A 17255-nucleotide genomic window follows, 5' to 3' on the forward strand; every position below is an offset into this window, starting at 1 on the left:
TTCTTGGTAGTCCACTTGGCCTACTGTTTGTTATCGGCCACATGATTGTGGTTTTACCAGGTCGATGGATATGACTCGGTTCTCCTTTTTACCAGCAAGGGGCGGTAGTACTACTGATCTTGTCCCATTGATAGACAAGACAGGAACTGCTTTTCTGTAAGAAGGCCCAAATTCCTTCTTTACCGCGATCTTTTCTCTGACCAGATCCCCGACTTTTGGAATCCAGACAGGCCTTGCTGGGACAGGTGGTTTTTCTTCAGTGGTTGTTGGCTGTTGTTTCAACTTTATGTTGCTCAGGTCTTTTCTTATTTCATTTAAGTCCTGCAAAATAGCCAAACGATCTTTGATATCAAAGTTTTTGTTTTTAACCACTGAAGTCTGACTATCAAGATCTTGGATCATCATTCTAGTCCCGAACAATAGTTTGTACGGACTGAACCCTTTCAGAGAATTCCTTGGCAGGTTATTTAGACTACGTTGGACACTTATTAAATGTTTGACCCACCCAGCTCCCGAACCTAATACCTTTTCCGTTATAGATTGCTCTATGTCTTGGTTTTTTCTTTACACCATCCCGTATCCCTCAGGAAGGAAGTGAGAAGAGTCCCGCTATGCAATGCTCATTTGGACATGCTTCCCCATAAGCTTGAGGGCTAAAGGGAATACATTAGTCAAAACGTAGCATGCTCCTAGCGTATATGCCATTATAGACTCGCAAATCCTTTTATAACAGTCCAGACGTCAGCCGAGCGCTGGGGTCTACATTATAAGTGAAAATTTGTCTTTTTATGTTAATATAACGTTTTTTCGTGATGGGTACTTTCTTATTGTTGTTGTTTTTCTGGAGCGAAGTGCCATGGCAATAGTCCTCCTCGCTCGCCACTGCGATCTCTATTGCAGTCTGGGCAGTTTTTTTACAAAAATGTGATGATGCAGGCTCATGCCTGGCCACCAGTACACTGATTGTAATTCTTCCAGAGAATCTTTTTGCTTAAGGTGTCTGAGACTCTCACCCATATGTGCGTCTGCTATTAACAAGCCTCTCCTGTCCGTGTTTGGAATTACTCTATCCCCCACTCCAGGGATTCGAGCAAAAGGGACTGAGTTTGCATCGATTATGTATGTATAATTGAGTGGATAATTGATCGGTAGTGCTGAGCAGTCGCCTTTTGATGACGTTTTCACCGCCAGCACAGTTTCACCGTCAATGTGTTTTACTGTACGCTTTTTTGTAGCTACAGAGGCCGGTTTAGTTGCTACCGCTGTGGCTGTCTCAGCCAATGAATTCCCTGCAACGTGAACGCCATCACGCTGATGACTCAGTGAATGTATCACGTGAGTTTTTGGTAGTTCTTTCTTTAAAAGAACTAATTGTTCCCAAAGCGCTTTCTGCTTTATTGTGGCACCTGTGTCATCTTTGTAACCGTTTTGAATCCATTTCTGCAAATCGTTATTGTATGATTTGACGCAGTAATACGAATCGCACACAATAAGTGTCGGGAATTCGCGATCGGCATTATCTAGCGCCATTTTTAGTGCCATTATTTCAGTTTGTTGTTCTGAATTATTTTCCACTGAGTGTGTTTTTGTAAGTAGAGGTCTTAATTTGCCTCCGCGCCACACTTCTTTTACAATTTCGCATGTGGCGTTGTAAGCCAGCTCTCCCCAAACTGAGGGTTGACCATGACCGTCTGTATATATTACACAGGCGTACTGTCGTAAAGGCAGAATGTCGATTGGCAGAGGGTATTCTTTCTCATATTCTAGATATTTTAATGCTTTCATTTCTGGGTCAAAATAGTATTTTACTTTGTCTGTAGCAACAGAATTTACCCATTGTATCCATTCTGGATTTAGTGCAGTTGTCGGTAAATTACATGGTGTTGTTAATGCCTCAAAAGCTGATTCTGCTGTTCTGACTGTAACCTGTCTACCGTCTGCTTGGTATTTTTCTTTTGCTACAGCTGTTTGAACCGCATGAACAATCTTTTCCTTAATGCTGAACCTTTTTTCAGCTTCTGTGTACAAATGTGATTTGTATGCTATTGGTACCTTCTCTCCCTCATTAGAGGTCAGGTATGTGAATCCGCCTCTTCCTGGGATGACTCGAATCACAAGGTTGCGTGCGTTGTCACGTGTTTGTAGTTTTGTTTTAACTAACATGTCTGTTTGTAAAGATCTCAAAATTTCTGTGTGTTTTTGAGTCCAATTGATTCTTTTAAAATCTGGTTTTATTAGATCATAGAGAGGTTTAATTCTCTCTGCATAATTTATAATGTAAGTTCTTCCGAAATTTAGGAAGCCTAGAATTGATTGTAAGTTTTTCAGTGTTCTAGGTGCTTGGATTACAGCACATTTCTCTAGGAAATTGTCGGCCAGGCTTTTGCCTTCACTTGATAGTTCATATCCTAAAAACAGGACTGTTAGATGGGCAATTCTTGACTTTTTAAAGTTGAATTTGTAACCCTCTGCTGCGAACCCAAGTATTATGGTGTTCACTCTCTTCAAGTGAGTATCCAAGTCATCATCTGTTAGATAGATGTCGTCGACATAAGATAATGCCTCGTCATCATATGTTTGTAGTAATTCTGTTACTCTCGCTGAGAATAATCCTGGGCTGTTTTTGAACCCCTGGGGCAAACGACAGAATTTTTTTTGCGTGCCATTTATTGAGAACGCCGTCAAATATCTGCTCTCTGGTGCTATATTTTGACAAAAGAATCCATTAGAAATGTCTAATGTGGTTTTGTATTTTTTGCGCACTATGTTATTCATTAGTGCAGCACTATGCGAGTTTTGTACTGCAAATGTTTTGCAACATGAGTTAAGGTGTCTGTAGTCCAAAACTAGACGATATGAATTGTCTGGTTTGGAGACAGGAAACAAAGGGTTGTTCATTTGTGAGGTGCAAGTTTCAATCACCCCCTGGTATTCAAGTTGATCTAGGATCTCTTTTACCTGTTTTTTAGCTTCTTGCTTAATCGGGTACTGCCTCTGTGCAGTAGGTTGTGATTTTAACTGGATTTTGTGAGGAGGAGAGTCCTCATCCCATCCCACATGATTTTTTTTATAAGGCAGGGGCTTGAGCTACTGCCCACTTTCTTGCAAGTGTATATTTTTTATGAATTGGAATATGGTTTGAGAAGGCAGGCATAATTATTTCTTCGCCATGTGGGCACTCCCTGACAAACTCTGGAGGCCAGTCTCGTTCAGCTAGAAGGATGTCATAGCCCTTGGAGAGATTATCCCAAAATAGACCCCTTATTTTTCTAGTCTTATACCCCTCAATACGCAATGTTATTTCATATATTTTATGAGGTTTGCTAACTCTGGTATCTGCAGTTTCCACCTGAATGTATTCATTCGTGTCCACTGTCTCCAGATGATTCATAAGGACTTTGCGAGCTATGCTCACTTCTGCTGCGCTGTCTAGCATTGTCTGAGCCCATTCTCCGTTTTTCAGCTGTGTCCTCAGTATTCTCGGCATTGTTGATTACTTTAATACTGGCTACCTTCTTTTTTGGGAATTGTAATTTTTTATTCAGATGAGCAGGTTCTTTGTCTTTGGACTTGACGTGCTCTTCCCTGTGTTCTGATCGTCCTCTTCTTTCCGATTTCTGCGAGGAAGTCTGAAAAGATTGAGAGGGACGTGTATCAATATCTTGATATCTATCAGGTTTTTTTTATATTATCCCTATTTCTAAGGTTGTATTTTTTCACAGAGGGCTCCCTTTGGGGAGACTTGCATCCTTGATCAGGAGATCTTTCTCTCCGCCGAGGAGACCTTCCTCTGGACTGGAATCTTTTTTCTTTAGGATTGGATTGCTTATTTCCATCCCAGCTCTTTTTGTGAGTGTTTAAATTATTTTTTATAAATACCTTTTCAGGACTTTCAACCAGTTGGGGTTTCACTGGTATTCCACCCAAACTATCTCTTCCTAGTTCTTCATAGGATTTTTCTATGATTCTGGCAATTTCAGATGGTTGGTCTGCTATATTTGTCTCTTTTAACCTCTGGCGAATCGCCACATTTGCTGCTTCTCCCTTTATGTTGTCTAATAATATTGCAGAGACCTGCTTGAAATCTTTCAGTAGTTTCATACCGAGAGTTAAGGCGCGTTCTGGACCGTATTCATCTTGAATCTGTTTTAGCACATCTGGTATTACTGACATGGATGGTACACCATGTGTTTTTGTGTAAATGGAAGCAAAGACTGTTCCCCAAGTGTCACAGTCCTCCACATGTGGTGCGATTCCCATTGGAAGACAGATAGTCAGAATCCTATGTTTCTCAACAGGGGTGGTATCTGGAAACACCGCCTCTATTTGAGTGATTTTTTGTGCTAGCCAGAAAGGAATTTGTTCCCGTTTTGCGGGTACTTTACCTAGACAGGACTGTATGTTCTGTGGTGTAATTTTATTTGTGTTCCCCTGATGAGTGGTCAGCTGTGGAATTTTAATTGCTGGTTGGATTGTTGAAGTCTGCATTACATATTGGACTAATTGTCTATGTATTTTTATTAATTGTTTTAGCTGTGCTAAAAGATCTGGTGCAGGCATTTCTTCAATGTATGGATGTGGTGTGTATCTGGCTAGGACCGGCCACGTTGCTCCTGGTCTGCCTAGTGGACCGAGCCTGGTGATGTGATTATTATGTTTTAGGGCGCCATTAAACAAGAGCAGGTGCTCTTGGAATTTGAGTGGTATTTCCACCTCCTCGAAAGGAGTGTACTCATTAGGAGGTTCCTCTATTTTGTAATAGTGAAAGTCCTTTGTTACAGCGTTTGCTGCTGGAAAGTTTATCCATGAATAGAATACCTTTGTCTGCCGATATTCGTGTGCCTCAATTACGAATATGACTGTACCACCTCTTGGTGTCAGTCCATTTTCTATAAGTTTTAAGGTTATAGATTTTCTTATGTTGACCGGGATGAGTATTATATCCGGGTCATTTTGCAGCAGAGTATTGTCAGCTGCTAGGAGTTCAGTTGCTAATCTAGCTGTCTCCCTTTCTTCTTCAGTTTCTGACATACTATTGTCAAGAAGATTATTTTATTTATTTGCAGATCAGGTTTCTATGGAAACAAAGATTAGATGCACAATATTTTGGAACAGTGTATCCTTCAACGTTGAGTTAACCAAGAACCATACATAGGAGTCTCCTCCTGCGAGGTTTGGCGGATATGACCTTTCACCCACTCCAGACGTCTTTGGAGTATTATGGGAAAAAGGGTCTGTGTGAAAAAGCACGACTGAGTTACTCTAATGTCTTGCGTTAGTTTTATCGCCTATCCAAACGTTGGGCGCCATGTAGTGTAGTTCCTATTATCCCAATAGGCTCTGCGCATTGGAATAATATCTTCAATAGTATAGACCTAGGGCAGAGGTTAACTAGGTCTTCTACCGACGATATTAGACTTAAAGTTTTGTGTTTGCCAGCTAGCTCAGAGTTCACTAGAAACTTTCTCGAATAGGCAAGGAGGATTTTAACCTCCCTGGATAGACAAGAAGGGATTTAGTTTCTGACAACCATAGAACATGACAACTTTGCTCTCCCCTAATCAAGAGTGTATCTCTAGAGTCGTGTGAAAACAAAAGACAACTTATTTTACTCAGTCAGTTCAGTGCATTCTTAGTTTCACCAGATTGTAGAGCAAAGGAAGAGACGAGCGTGTTCAATAAAAGATGTTATTTATTGATCAGTCTCTTTTCTCATACAAGAGAAATGAATCGCTATTATTGCAATACTTGTAGTTAAGTAAAGTGCATACAGTAATAACAGAATTATAAAATAATACTGTAAAAGCATTTATATGGTTTCTTAGCCATATGATACTTAAAATGGATAAAATAGATACATACATATATACATTTGACTAATCGTACTCAACTGGTGCTTCTAACCACGCCTACCCCAGTGTACCTGACCTAAGCCTAATACATGGGCGGGAGTAGATAAGTAGCAGTTTAAGTTAAGTTTGTTTTGCCAAGGGACTGACTCGAGAATTCTCTGCAAGGGGTTATTCAGTTCTGTACCTGAGATCTAGAATGGTGGAGGGCTGGTATCTCTTATCCCAGGTCTTGATATTCCAGCTGCCTGCGAGGGCTGCTTGGAAGCGCCGGAGCTGGATGTCTCAGCAGGAGAAAGGCAGCGTCTCGTTCTCAGCGCGTCAGGAAGGAGGGGCAGCGCCTGGGGGCTTCGCTCTCTGCTGGGCTCCTCGGCACGTCTCGCTGCTCCAATCTCGTCACCACCGGATGTGTTTGCTTAAGGCAATGTCGGTAATATTTATACCTGAAAGGTGCCGAGATTGACGTAAGGATGGACATATATACGTCAATAAGGATGTCATATGAACGGGTTCGTTCGCACATTCTTTTACTGAAGTTCTCGGTGAAATCAAAACAATGGCTATGGGAATTTCCCAGGTCGCTGTAGGTTTGATTTGTTTTGAGAACTCCGTATGCCTTATCAGGGGCTGGAGGAATATCGCTTGTCTAATTAGATGGCATGCGTTATGACCTAATCAGATAACGCGCTTCTGTGCCTTGGTGTGGCTTAATCAGATAACGGTTTTTGCACCGTTGGATGGCTGCTAGTTAATTATTAACCAAACCAGGGTCAGGAATAGGGGAATCGATACAGTACCTATAGGAATACATCACAACATCATGTCCGGGGATGGTGAGGATGTTAACATTTTGCCCCCCCCTGGAAAAATTTCTGCGGACGCCCATGGTTGTTTTGCCATCTGATAGTCATATAAAAGAGTAGAAATTAAGGAAAACGAATGGTAAATAAACTTTGTAACTTAACTGGTGCAGGTGAGGGTTACAGATAAGTATTTGCGAGGCTTTGCCTTAGAGGAGTTTGCTGTTTTTTATCATGAGTCAAGACGGTTCTAACCCGTGGCCGGACTTAGCCCGTCTGTGTGGTCTTAAATTCATGTCTCGGGGGGAATGGAGTCAGTCGCACTTCAGGTCTGTCGGGTGTGATCTAGGTTGGTCACTACTGGTCCCTATAATTTAGTCTGCTGTATCCCCACTGCCCCATCCTCACTATTAGGATGGCTCGGGTGCTCCCAGATAAATAATGTGTCTTTCCATTTTTCTGCGATTGGACGTTGTCCCAGCCATTTCATCTCTTTTCTGCATAGTGCTCTACCCTCTGCCCCAGTCCAGGTGGTCACCTCTTGGGTCCAAATATTAATTTGTGGTCGCGTGGCTGATTTCCACGTCACCGCTATTCGCCTTTTAGCCAGGGCCAGGTCTATAAACCTACTTCCCACCTTGCGCTTCGGTGGTTGGGAAACCTAGCAGGCAGTTTTCCACAGTAACGCCCCTGGGTGGTATTAATCTTGGACAGTACTTCAGGCCAGAAGGTGTGCAGTTTCTCACAGTACTAGGTTTTATGTATGAAGTCCACATCAGCTGGGCTGCATCTCAGGCAGCCTCTTGGTTCCCCTCCGTAGGTGGCGAATATGTGATATGATGTCAGATATGACATATGTATGACATTAAATTGGATACATTTCAGTCATGTGTTGCGGGATACTTTCTTAGGAGACTCCAAATCCATACCCCATTCTGCGTCCGTGAGCTCCCTATCCAGAATCCTATCCCTTTTGCCCGCAACCTCTGTAGCGGAGCAAGGGAGGCCCCAAGAATTGATGCATAAAAAAATTTGATTTGATGTCTAGCTGTTACCAGAGTGATCAGAGAGTGTAGTACTGCATGGGTGTCCGGTTCTTCCCTACCCAGAACCCATAGCTGTCCAAAGGTCCACACCAATACCTCATATTGAAGTAACTGCTCTGGTGGGAGACCGCACTCATCCACATCCACAGGCTGTCTGTGGCAATCTCACCGCTATCGGGAACACCTTCTCCGTCTGACACATTAGGAAGGTGGGTGGTGTGATAACGGTCAGAAACAGCAACCTCCATGCATCTGATGCGCTCTTTGAGCTCGCCAGTGCGGCGGAGGGCCTTGCAATTCCTCCATTGGTGGCGGTGCCTACCAGTCACCACCATAGGAATTTTAATGTCCCTCTCCGCCAGTCTTTCTATGGTGGTTCTCTGCCATGGAAAAGCTGGTGAAAAGGGACATTGGGGGCCCCTACCGGGCCTCCCTTCTCCCCTGGACCGACGCTGTGGGCACTGGAGGGCACCATGTCCCTGATACATTAGGCAGGCACCACATGGTGATGCCTTCATATATTGCAGGGTTATGTGTGGTGATCCCTTTTTGACTTGCAGCTTGTGCTGCAGCCAGCAGCACACTCCACAATACAAATAATAGGCAATGTGACAGCCTCAGTTGCGGTCGCATCGTAATTCCTTCTGTGGGACTGCCGCCTAGTAGGCGGGCGGTCCCAAATAGGAAACGTTGACAGACGGACTAAAGTCCGTCCACCATCGTAAGCAGGCCCTACATTTTGTGTTTTTAGTTCCCATAGTGGGTTATGGGTTTATAGGGAAATAGGGTGGGAAGTTATTTAATTATAATAAATTAATTAATATTTTTTATTTATTAATATTTATTGAATTGTGATTTTATAGTGTTAATTGTGTTTTTAATTTTTTGGGTACATTTTATGTGTGGGGTATAGGGTTCTTAGGAGTAAAATACTCTGCTTCCAGGAAGGAATGAAGAACGACGCAGCAGGGATGAACAACAGCTGCCTGAAGCTCAACTCGGAGAAGACAGAGGTCCTCCTCCTCGGACGCTCCACCACCGTTTGGGACAACACCTTGTGGCCCTCCACCCTGATGAGCCCACCCACCCCACCAGACCACGCTGGGAACCTTGGCATCATCCTTGACTCCTCCCTCAGCATGACCCATCAGATCAACTCCATCGCCTCCGCCAGCTTCAACTGCCTCTGCATCCTCCGCAAGACCTTCAAATGGATGCCCCCTGAATGCAGGAAGACTGCCATCCACGCGCTCATAACCAGCAGACTGGACTATGGCAACACCCTCTACACCGGAATCAACAGAACTCTCCTACACAAGCTCCAAACCATCCAGAACACCACATCCAGACTCGTCCTCGGAACCCCACAACACGAGCACATGACTAAGGCTGGACCGAGCTGACAGAGCAGTACTACGCGGAGGTCCACAGAGTTGTGGAAAAACTGCATGTAGCTCTGCTCAGCTTCGCTCTGCCACCCGCCTTCACCCCCATATTAAAAATTAAATAATAATACAATAAGGGGTAAAGTAAAAACAGACTTACCTTCACAGCAGCGTCCCCGGGCTGCCGTCCTCCTCTTCCTCGCGTCTCAGGGTGATCTGGTCATGGGCGTGCTCCAGTGCATGTGCATTTCTCACAAGGAATGCGCCTGCGCGGGTGCGTGTGCATGCGCAGATCACCCTGAGACGCAGCCCAGGGATGCCACAGTGAAGATAAGTCTTTTTACTTTACTCTTTATTGTACTTTAATTTGTTTTTAATAAGCGGGCTAACTCCGCTCTGCCGCGGAGTGTGCAGAGTTTTGCCTTCTCCGGATTCTCCGCAGAACTCGGAGTAGGCACAACTCCACACACTCCGCAGGCGGAGCGGAGTTCACCCACGGTTACACATGACCCAACAACTACGAAACCTCCATTGGCTCCCCGTCAAGAAGAGAGCAACCTTCAAACTTCTCACCCACATCTACAAATCCCTCCACCGGACCCAAATATCTAAACAAGAGAGTCTCCTTCCGCGTACCCAAAAGAAACCTCTGCTCCGCTGACCTCGCCCTGGCAGAACCCCCACGCATCCGCAGGAACAGAGTAGGTGGAAGAGCCTTCGACTACATCGCAGCCAAGGCCTGGAACGAGCTCCCAATCAACATCAGACGCTCCCCTAGCCTGCACACCTTCAGGAAGAACCTCAAGACCTGGGTCTTCGACTGAACCGGAGCTACAGCCAGCGCCCTGAGACACTTACGGGCGTGTAGCGCGCTTTATAAAAAAAACAATTGATTGATTGATTGATTGATTGATTGAAAAGTTAGGAAGTGATTTATTTTTAGTTAATTATTAACTAGTTGTTAATTAATATTGATTAATCAATTAATTGATCATTAATTATGGTAATTGTGTAATTATTTTTTAAGGTGGGTTGTGGGGTTTATAGGGGTAACGGGTGAGTAGCAATTTATATTTAGGTGATAATTTATTGATAATTAATAATAAATAATTGATAATTAATTTTGTTAATTGTTTTATTTAATTTTTTGTGGTGTGGGTTTTAGTTTTATAGGGGTAAAAGGTGGAAGTTATTTATTTTTAGTTATTAATTAGTTACTAATTAATGTTAATTAATTGACTCTTACATATAGAAATTGTGTATTTAATGTTAGGTGCGTGTTGTGGGGTTGAGAGGAGCGAAGGGTGGGAAGTAATTTATTTTTAATGAATTGATAATGAGTTGATAATTAATATTATGGAATTAATTGATAATTAATTAGGTTAATTGTTAACAAAAAATGCGCCTCGGTTCATAGGGGTAAAGGGTGGATAGTAAATTCATTTTACTTACTTTATAATCAGTTAAATATTAGTTATTTAATTGAAAAAACATTTAATTTGTGTAATTTCGTTTTTACAGTTTCATTTTAGGTTTGATGTGTGGGGATTATAGGGATAAAGGGTGGGAAGTTAATTAATTTGATGTGTTTTAATTTATTTTTTAATTAATAATATTTGTTTGATAATTAATTATGTTAATTGTGCAAATATATTTGTTTTTATTTTTGATGTGGGTTGTGAGTTGTGTGGTGTTATAGAGCAGAAAGCAAATAAACAAAATGTATGTAATACTTAATGTTTTTGTTTTAAATAATTTCTAAATAAAAATATGTATTTGCTTTTTTTCTATTTAATATAATATTTGTAGTTTATGTATTTCAAATTATAATATGTATTTATTTCTTTTAATTTTTAATATTAAATATATTTTTATTTTTAACACATTTATATTTCTTTTATTTACTTTATTTTTTAAATATTTTTATTTTGTTGATGATATTTTGTTTGTTTTTAATTTTGAACTGACTGGAGTGGGAGAAGTAAATTGTACCCCTCCGCAATCGAACACTTTCCCTATTGTTGCCCTGACTGCATTGGAAATAGTAAATTTGATCCCACTGCTATTCTAACACTCTCCCTATTATTGCACTCACTGGAGTGGGAATAGTAATTTTTACCCCTCCGCTGTCCAACACTTTCCCTACTTTTCCATTAAATGACGTGGGAATAATAGGTTTTACCCCTCGACAATCCAACACTTTCCCTAATGTTGCACTTGCTGGAGTGGGAATAGCAAATTTTATCCCTCCGCTATCCAACACTTTTCCTACTGTTGCTCTCATTGGAGTGGGAGCAGTAATTTTTACCCCTCTGCAATCCAACACTTTCCCTACTGTTAGACTGATTGAAGTGAGAATATTACATTTTACACCTCTGCTCTTTTACAGTTTCCTTGGTGTTGTATTAGCTAGAATGGGTGCAGTAAATATTTTCTATGTGTAATTTATCACTTTTACTTCTGTTGTAATTATTGGACAGAGATTTGTGAAAATCTATTTTTATCCAGTCTTAATATTTACGTGTTGTGCTAATACTTTTAATTATGAATAATTTTTAATTGGAAAATTATTTTTACTAAATTTAAATATATTCAAATAGTTTAATGTTTTAATTTGATTAGAACTTTTCTTATAGATTTGTTTTAGTGCTTTTGATTAAATTGTTTAGGAAGCGTCGGAAGAAAGAATTGGGAAAGCCTGACTGCCAAGCATTTCTTGATAAAGGGTTGGCCCACTCCCCCAGGCCTGTTTGGATGTAGGTAGGAGTTGGTGTACAGGTTGAAAATAATAGGAAAATGGATTTGTTAAATATAGGGTTCACATCTTCAAGAGAAAAAGTTGTGAATATGAACAGAGAAGTCCTCATTATCTGTAAGTTGTCTGGGTCGGCATCCCTGGAGGAGGAACTTTACCGTATGATTTAGACTGGCCTGGTGTGTTCAAATCGAATATTACTGTGTATCGAAATACTGGGCCGGTTTTCTCTGTTGTGGAAACGGCCCCCAGTAAAACTTCCTGGGATATGGGGAAGGTTAGTCTCTAAATCATGAAAGATTGAAAGATTGTGCCTCATCCCGCAAAAATTATACTCAAGTACTCAATATCTACTGAAATGTCTGAATGTACTTATGAAAGTCACATGCGTGCTTATTTATAAATACCCAAAAGTGTTTTTTTGTGCGGGATACTTCTGCCTATATTCTTGTATGTTTTTTACAGGTTGGTCTGGAGTATATGTTCTTCACTTATACTGAGGGCCAATGGAATTATACAGCAAGAGAGGACCAAAATATGCAAAGCTAGCTAAAAAGGTAGCAGAGCAATGTACAGGGTTAATAACAAGCATAAGGTCAATGAGGGATAGGAGTGGTAGCTATTTATAGGATTGGTACCGCATTGTGCATCACAATGCTGTAACAATCAATCAAACAGTCAAACACCTGATTAAGTACTACAGCCAGGAAAGGCAATTGATCACAAGACAGAATGTTTTGGGCTTGTGTGGGGATCATTGTCCACCAACAAATGAAATTTCTTCTTTCCCTCTTTGACAAGATTGTCCAGTGTCCAAATGGTTGTTTTAATCCAAGGCTGTCAGCTCAACGCTGTGAAATGGCTACATGCACATCATTTATAATCCTACTTTTAGATATCTGTTCATAAGTGTATATTCAAATTATTGATCCACTTTGCATTTCAATGACAACATTGTGTTATTCTATGTGGTGTTTGGGCTAGTTACAGTGTCATCATCGTTTAGATGCAGCAACACCTGTATACATTTATAGTACATCTGTCTGAGCCACTTTTGAACCAAAGGGTTGTTCAGGTGCTGGTATCTCTATCTGAGAAGAAAAGTGCCCTCACTTTGTCAAAAACATTCAGTTATATGTAAGATGGAAAAGAAGGATTGTCCTCCAACCTGTCTATTTTAGTCATATATTTTTATCTAAATGCTCTCTTGCACATATTACCTGTTTACTACTTTCGTACAACTTTTTGCCATGCTCACCCACTCATATTTTCAACCACCACAGGCTTAACAATGAAAGGAGTCCATCAAGCACGCTGACACCTACAGATTCGTCGAGAACTTCAAGTCCATCAACAATTACACATGGATCCACAACATCAAGAAATGACGATGGGGCTCCAAATTCAAGGTAGAAAAAAGCAAACCTCGAAGATACAGTTATTATATCAAATGTGGGATAAAGCAAAGCCTAGGGGGATAAAGCAAAGCCTGTCAGGCGCCTTATTAGCCCCATTGACCTTATTATGACCTTGGAGGTTTTACTCGGTCAAATATATCAAGGTCAAACGAGATAAAATGGAAAATAAAATGTATTGCACAGTGGCAGCTGGTATTAGGAGGCGGCAAGGGCTTCACCAACAGTTGGGTAGGAGACAAGATAAACGAAAATAAAATCCACTGAGTATCTTTAACAAAAGCCTGTTTGCTCATTTTCAGGAAGTAACCTGAAACTCTCATTTTTTGGGAGGGGAGGGCGATTCAACTACGCATGTGGGAGAGGTGAGAGATGAAAAGTGATATTAAGGAATTAGGCCCAGCCTGGGTGAGGTTACAGGCCCCTTGTGGCTAAAGACTTTGCTTTGACAGCCGCCCTTCCATTCAAAGACTTTTGCTCCTTAGTGTCAGAGGGCTAGGGAGACTGCCAGAGGCCAGAATATGCTATCTGCTCTGCCTCCCGAGCTCCTGCAGCACGGTTGCTCCTCTGCTTGGCCTACGCAACAACACCCACTTACCAACATACTGCAACAGGAGCACTCTGACTCTAACTGCACTTTGCTTCAGCGGGTGAAGAGCACGGTCGATTTAGTGCTGCTGCAACCTGGTATCTCTGTGTGCATGCACGTTGGATGGTGAGTGGTTGATTGTATGAGTGAAGGCTTTGTGATGTGAGAACAGGGCGAGTCGTGTGCCTGTATGAGTGCACGGTGAGTGGTCTGAGTGCACTGGGGGAGTGGTGTGACTGTATACGTGCAGCGTTAGTGGTGTAAATGCACTGGGTGACTGTAGTGAGTGGAGGGTGAGTTGAATGCCTATGTGAAAGAAGGGTGAATGGTGTGCCTATATGAGTGCAGAGTGAGTTGTGTTTATGAGTGTAGGGTTAGTGGTCTGCCTTAATACGAGTTCAGGGTGAGTGATGAGAGTACAGTGAGTGAGTGGTGAGACTTTGTAGGACCTGGGTTAGTAGGGTACCAGTGTGAGTGCAGCGTGACTTGTGTGAATGTGTGGGTCTACAGGATGAGAGATATTCCTTTATAAGTGCATAAGGGCTGGATGAATGATGTGAATGCACTGGGATAGCTGTGTGAATGCAGGTAGAGTTGTGTGCTGAGGTACTGGGTTTTTAAGAACCGGCACAGAACCGGTAACCCAGCGGTGCCAGGGAATCAACACCCAGAGACCTCGGGTTCTCCTGATCCAGACCTACAGAAACTTCAGAGTCTTCTAGGTGAAGTCAAAGATTAGTTTATTGGCTGCAACCAAGGTAACAGGTGTCCTAGAAGTACAATACGGGTATGTTCTCAGGAGACTGCACACTTTCATGAAGTCAGGCTTCTCTTCTTATACACAGTTTTAGGCCCTAGGCAAAACATTCTTGGTTGTAAAGTAAATAGTTAACATATTCTGGTTCAAAGAAAAAGCAGAGTCATGATGACATGTCCATATTTCACTTCGTGCTGCCTACAACAAATCATTTGGCAAAGCCCAACATTTCATCAGATATCACTGGACCCCTAATAAAAACGGGCACCTCCCCACCATAAAGTAAGTAAAGCAAAGGAGTGGAGAAAGATGTGAGCGAGATATGGCAGGTGTGCACGCTGAAATGGTTTTATGGCTGGTTGAGCCTAGATGCTATCTTGCTCGGCCACTGGGAGGGAACTGACCTAACGAGTTCGGCCTGGGGCAATGGTTCTAACTTGTACTGAGGTCAGGGAGAAGTCGATTAAGGAGTATGTGTCCTTGTGGAATCAAATTCAACTGGATTAAGGCCTATGTAAAGGGCAACACATAAATGGGAGCCAAGGGTTCAGAATGTAAATGACGATTTCGAGGTGAAATCGTCACTCGAACACGCCGAAAATACATGTACATGATGTACTCGTCATTCTCGGTCTTTTGATACCAAATTCGTCATATTTCGACGAAGTTTTATTTCTCGAGTCCAATATAATTATATGAATCCAGATTTTCAGAACCACAAACCCTCCTTTTGCCCTTACATAGGCAATTAATCTATCCTCATGTTAGTCTGAGTCCAGATCTATATTCCTAAAGTCATTTAGATGTTGCTGTAACATCATTCTAGTACTTAGTTCATCTCTTGACACAGGCTTCCGTACACATGATGTGACGCAGAGGCCACATATTGCAGGAGCACACTGTATGCACAGACAGAACAGGAAAAGAATGGCTAAGACCATCCCAATGACCATCAGAATTTTCCATCCCCAGGCAGATATCAGTTCCCAGAACCATCCCATTAACAACCAATCTCCTTTATCCACATGAATAGATTCGGAAATCTTATGCAGTTTGGAGATGGCCCTGTACACTGTTGGAGCATTATCTGGGATGAAAATGCAACAACTAGACTGGATCAATTTGCATACTCCACCTCGGTCCGCAAGTATTACATCCAAAGCGACCCGGTTCTGAAGGGTCATAAGTCGATCCGACTGGAGCTCAGCAGTCAGGTTACTAAGGGCACCAGCAGTTTCAATCACGGTAGATTCAACTACCCTTGTTAATTGCCTTATGTTTCTGCTGTTAGCCATGGATCCCCAGAACGGCAGAAAACCCTTTGCAAAGTCCCCAAATTCTTGACCTGCAGTGTCTTCTTTACTCAAAAACCTCTAACTACCCTTGTCCGATGGTAATCCGCCGCTGCTGTGTAGGTGGGAGGTAACAGGAATGAAACAAAACATGAGCCCGAGAAGTCAGGGGGCAACCATGTATAGGCTCTATCATGGCAGATGAAATAAGTACCCTTAGCGGCTAAAAACGCAGGGGAAGTCTGAGATCCAAACACATACGTTTCTGTACAGATAATCTTCCCTAGCTGAGCTCTGGGATTCTTACCAATACCTTGCAGACACAGGTGACCTTGATTGGGTACGATCCAGATAGGGGACGATCTTTTGGCTTGCTGTTTCTCACTTAATGTAGTGCCATATCCGGTCACGTTCCAACCTACATATACAAGTATCTCATCATCCGGAGTATCTTCATAAGAAGTTACTTCCTTGATCATGTCAACTATACCTTTGACTAGGGCGCTAGTCTTGAGGTTGTCTTTTACAGAACGTAGGGGTTGGATTTCTCGTGCATATATGAACATTGTCCTATATGCCCATACTGAACCATTGTGACTAAATGGCAGGACCAAATAGGGGATACCTTTAGGCATGAGACCACACACCCAACAGTTAGTTGTGTTCATTACAAGTTGGTGTTGGTGTAATAACTGAACGAAGGAGTTATTAATGAACTCTAATCTCCTATTTGATTCGTGGTCAGGCAGAGGGTGGAAAGAATGAGAGGAAATAGTAGGAGGAGGTATGGGTGATGTAGTAGGCGCAAATGTTACATGGAAAGAGAATAAAACATAACTTATCAAAAAGATCATTACGCTTGATAGCATAAAAATACACAATATGATAAAACTTTTCTTTGTCATCGTGTTACATAGTCTCTGCTTAAAGTTCATTTGTTTGGCAGGCCTCTCCACATCAGGAAACTCCATCCTCTCTAAGGTGCTGCCCGCGACGAGGAGGTTGTTTCTGCTAAGGAGTGCTTCTGTCAGTCTAGGGCAACTCCCTTGGACCGACCAGAACCACCGACCTAACGTCGTTGGCTGCACTTCCGAAGACTTTAACCAATCGCGGCCCTAGCAGCGGAACCCGGATGGCGGTTCGAAAAACAAAAATAAGCAAGTTTCCTAAATGGGAGATCTGCACTTTAAAAAAAATAGGATTTGGGGAAAAAGATACGTTTATTAGTCCATAGGTCTTGGTCTCAGATCATAAAAAGGAATCACTTTTATTAGTCTGTTTTTCTCGGTCGCAAATTGTAGCGTCTTTTTCCTGGTACTGTCTGGTCTTGAAACAGCAGTTCAGGTTCCAAAGAGTTCAATTGTTCT

General features: G+C 42.1%; 1 protein-coding gene across 2 annotated transcripts in view; it reads left to right on the forward strand.

Moving 5' to 3' along the window:
- LOC144826290 (tetratricopeptide repeat protein 24-like) overlaps nucleotides 1–17255 on the forward strand; it is a 520525-nt gene that overhangs the window by 482033 nt on the left and 21237 nt on the right. For both annotated transcript variants that reach the window (XM_078684636.1, XM_078684637.1), the window contains one exon: nucleotides 13119–13244. In XM_078684636.1, coding sequence (XP_078540762.1) covers nucleotides 13119–13244 — 126 coding nt within the window. The remainder of the gene's footprint in view (nucleotides 1–13118; nucleotides 13245–17255) is intronic.

The sequence above is a fragment of the Lissotriton helveticus genome, chromosome 3_2, assembly GCF_964261635.1.
Source record: "Lissotriton helveticus chromosome 3_2, aLisHel1.1, whole genome shotgun sequence".
In the NCBI taxonomy this organism is placed as follows: domain Eukaryota; kingdom Metazoa; phylum Chordata; class Amphibia; order Caudata; family Salamandridae; genus Lissotriton; species Lissotriton helveticus.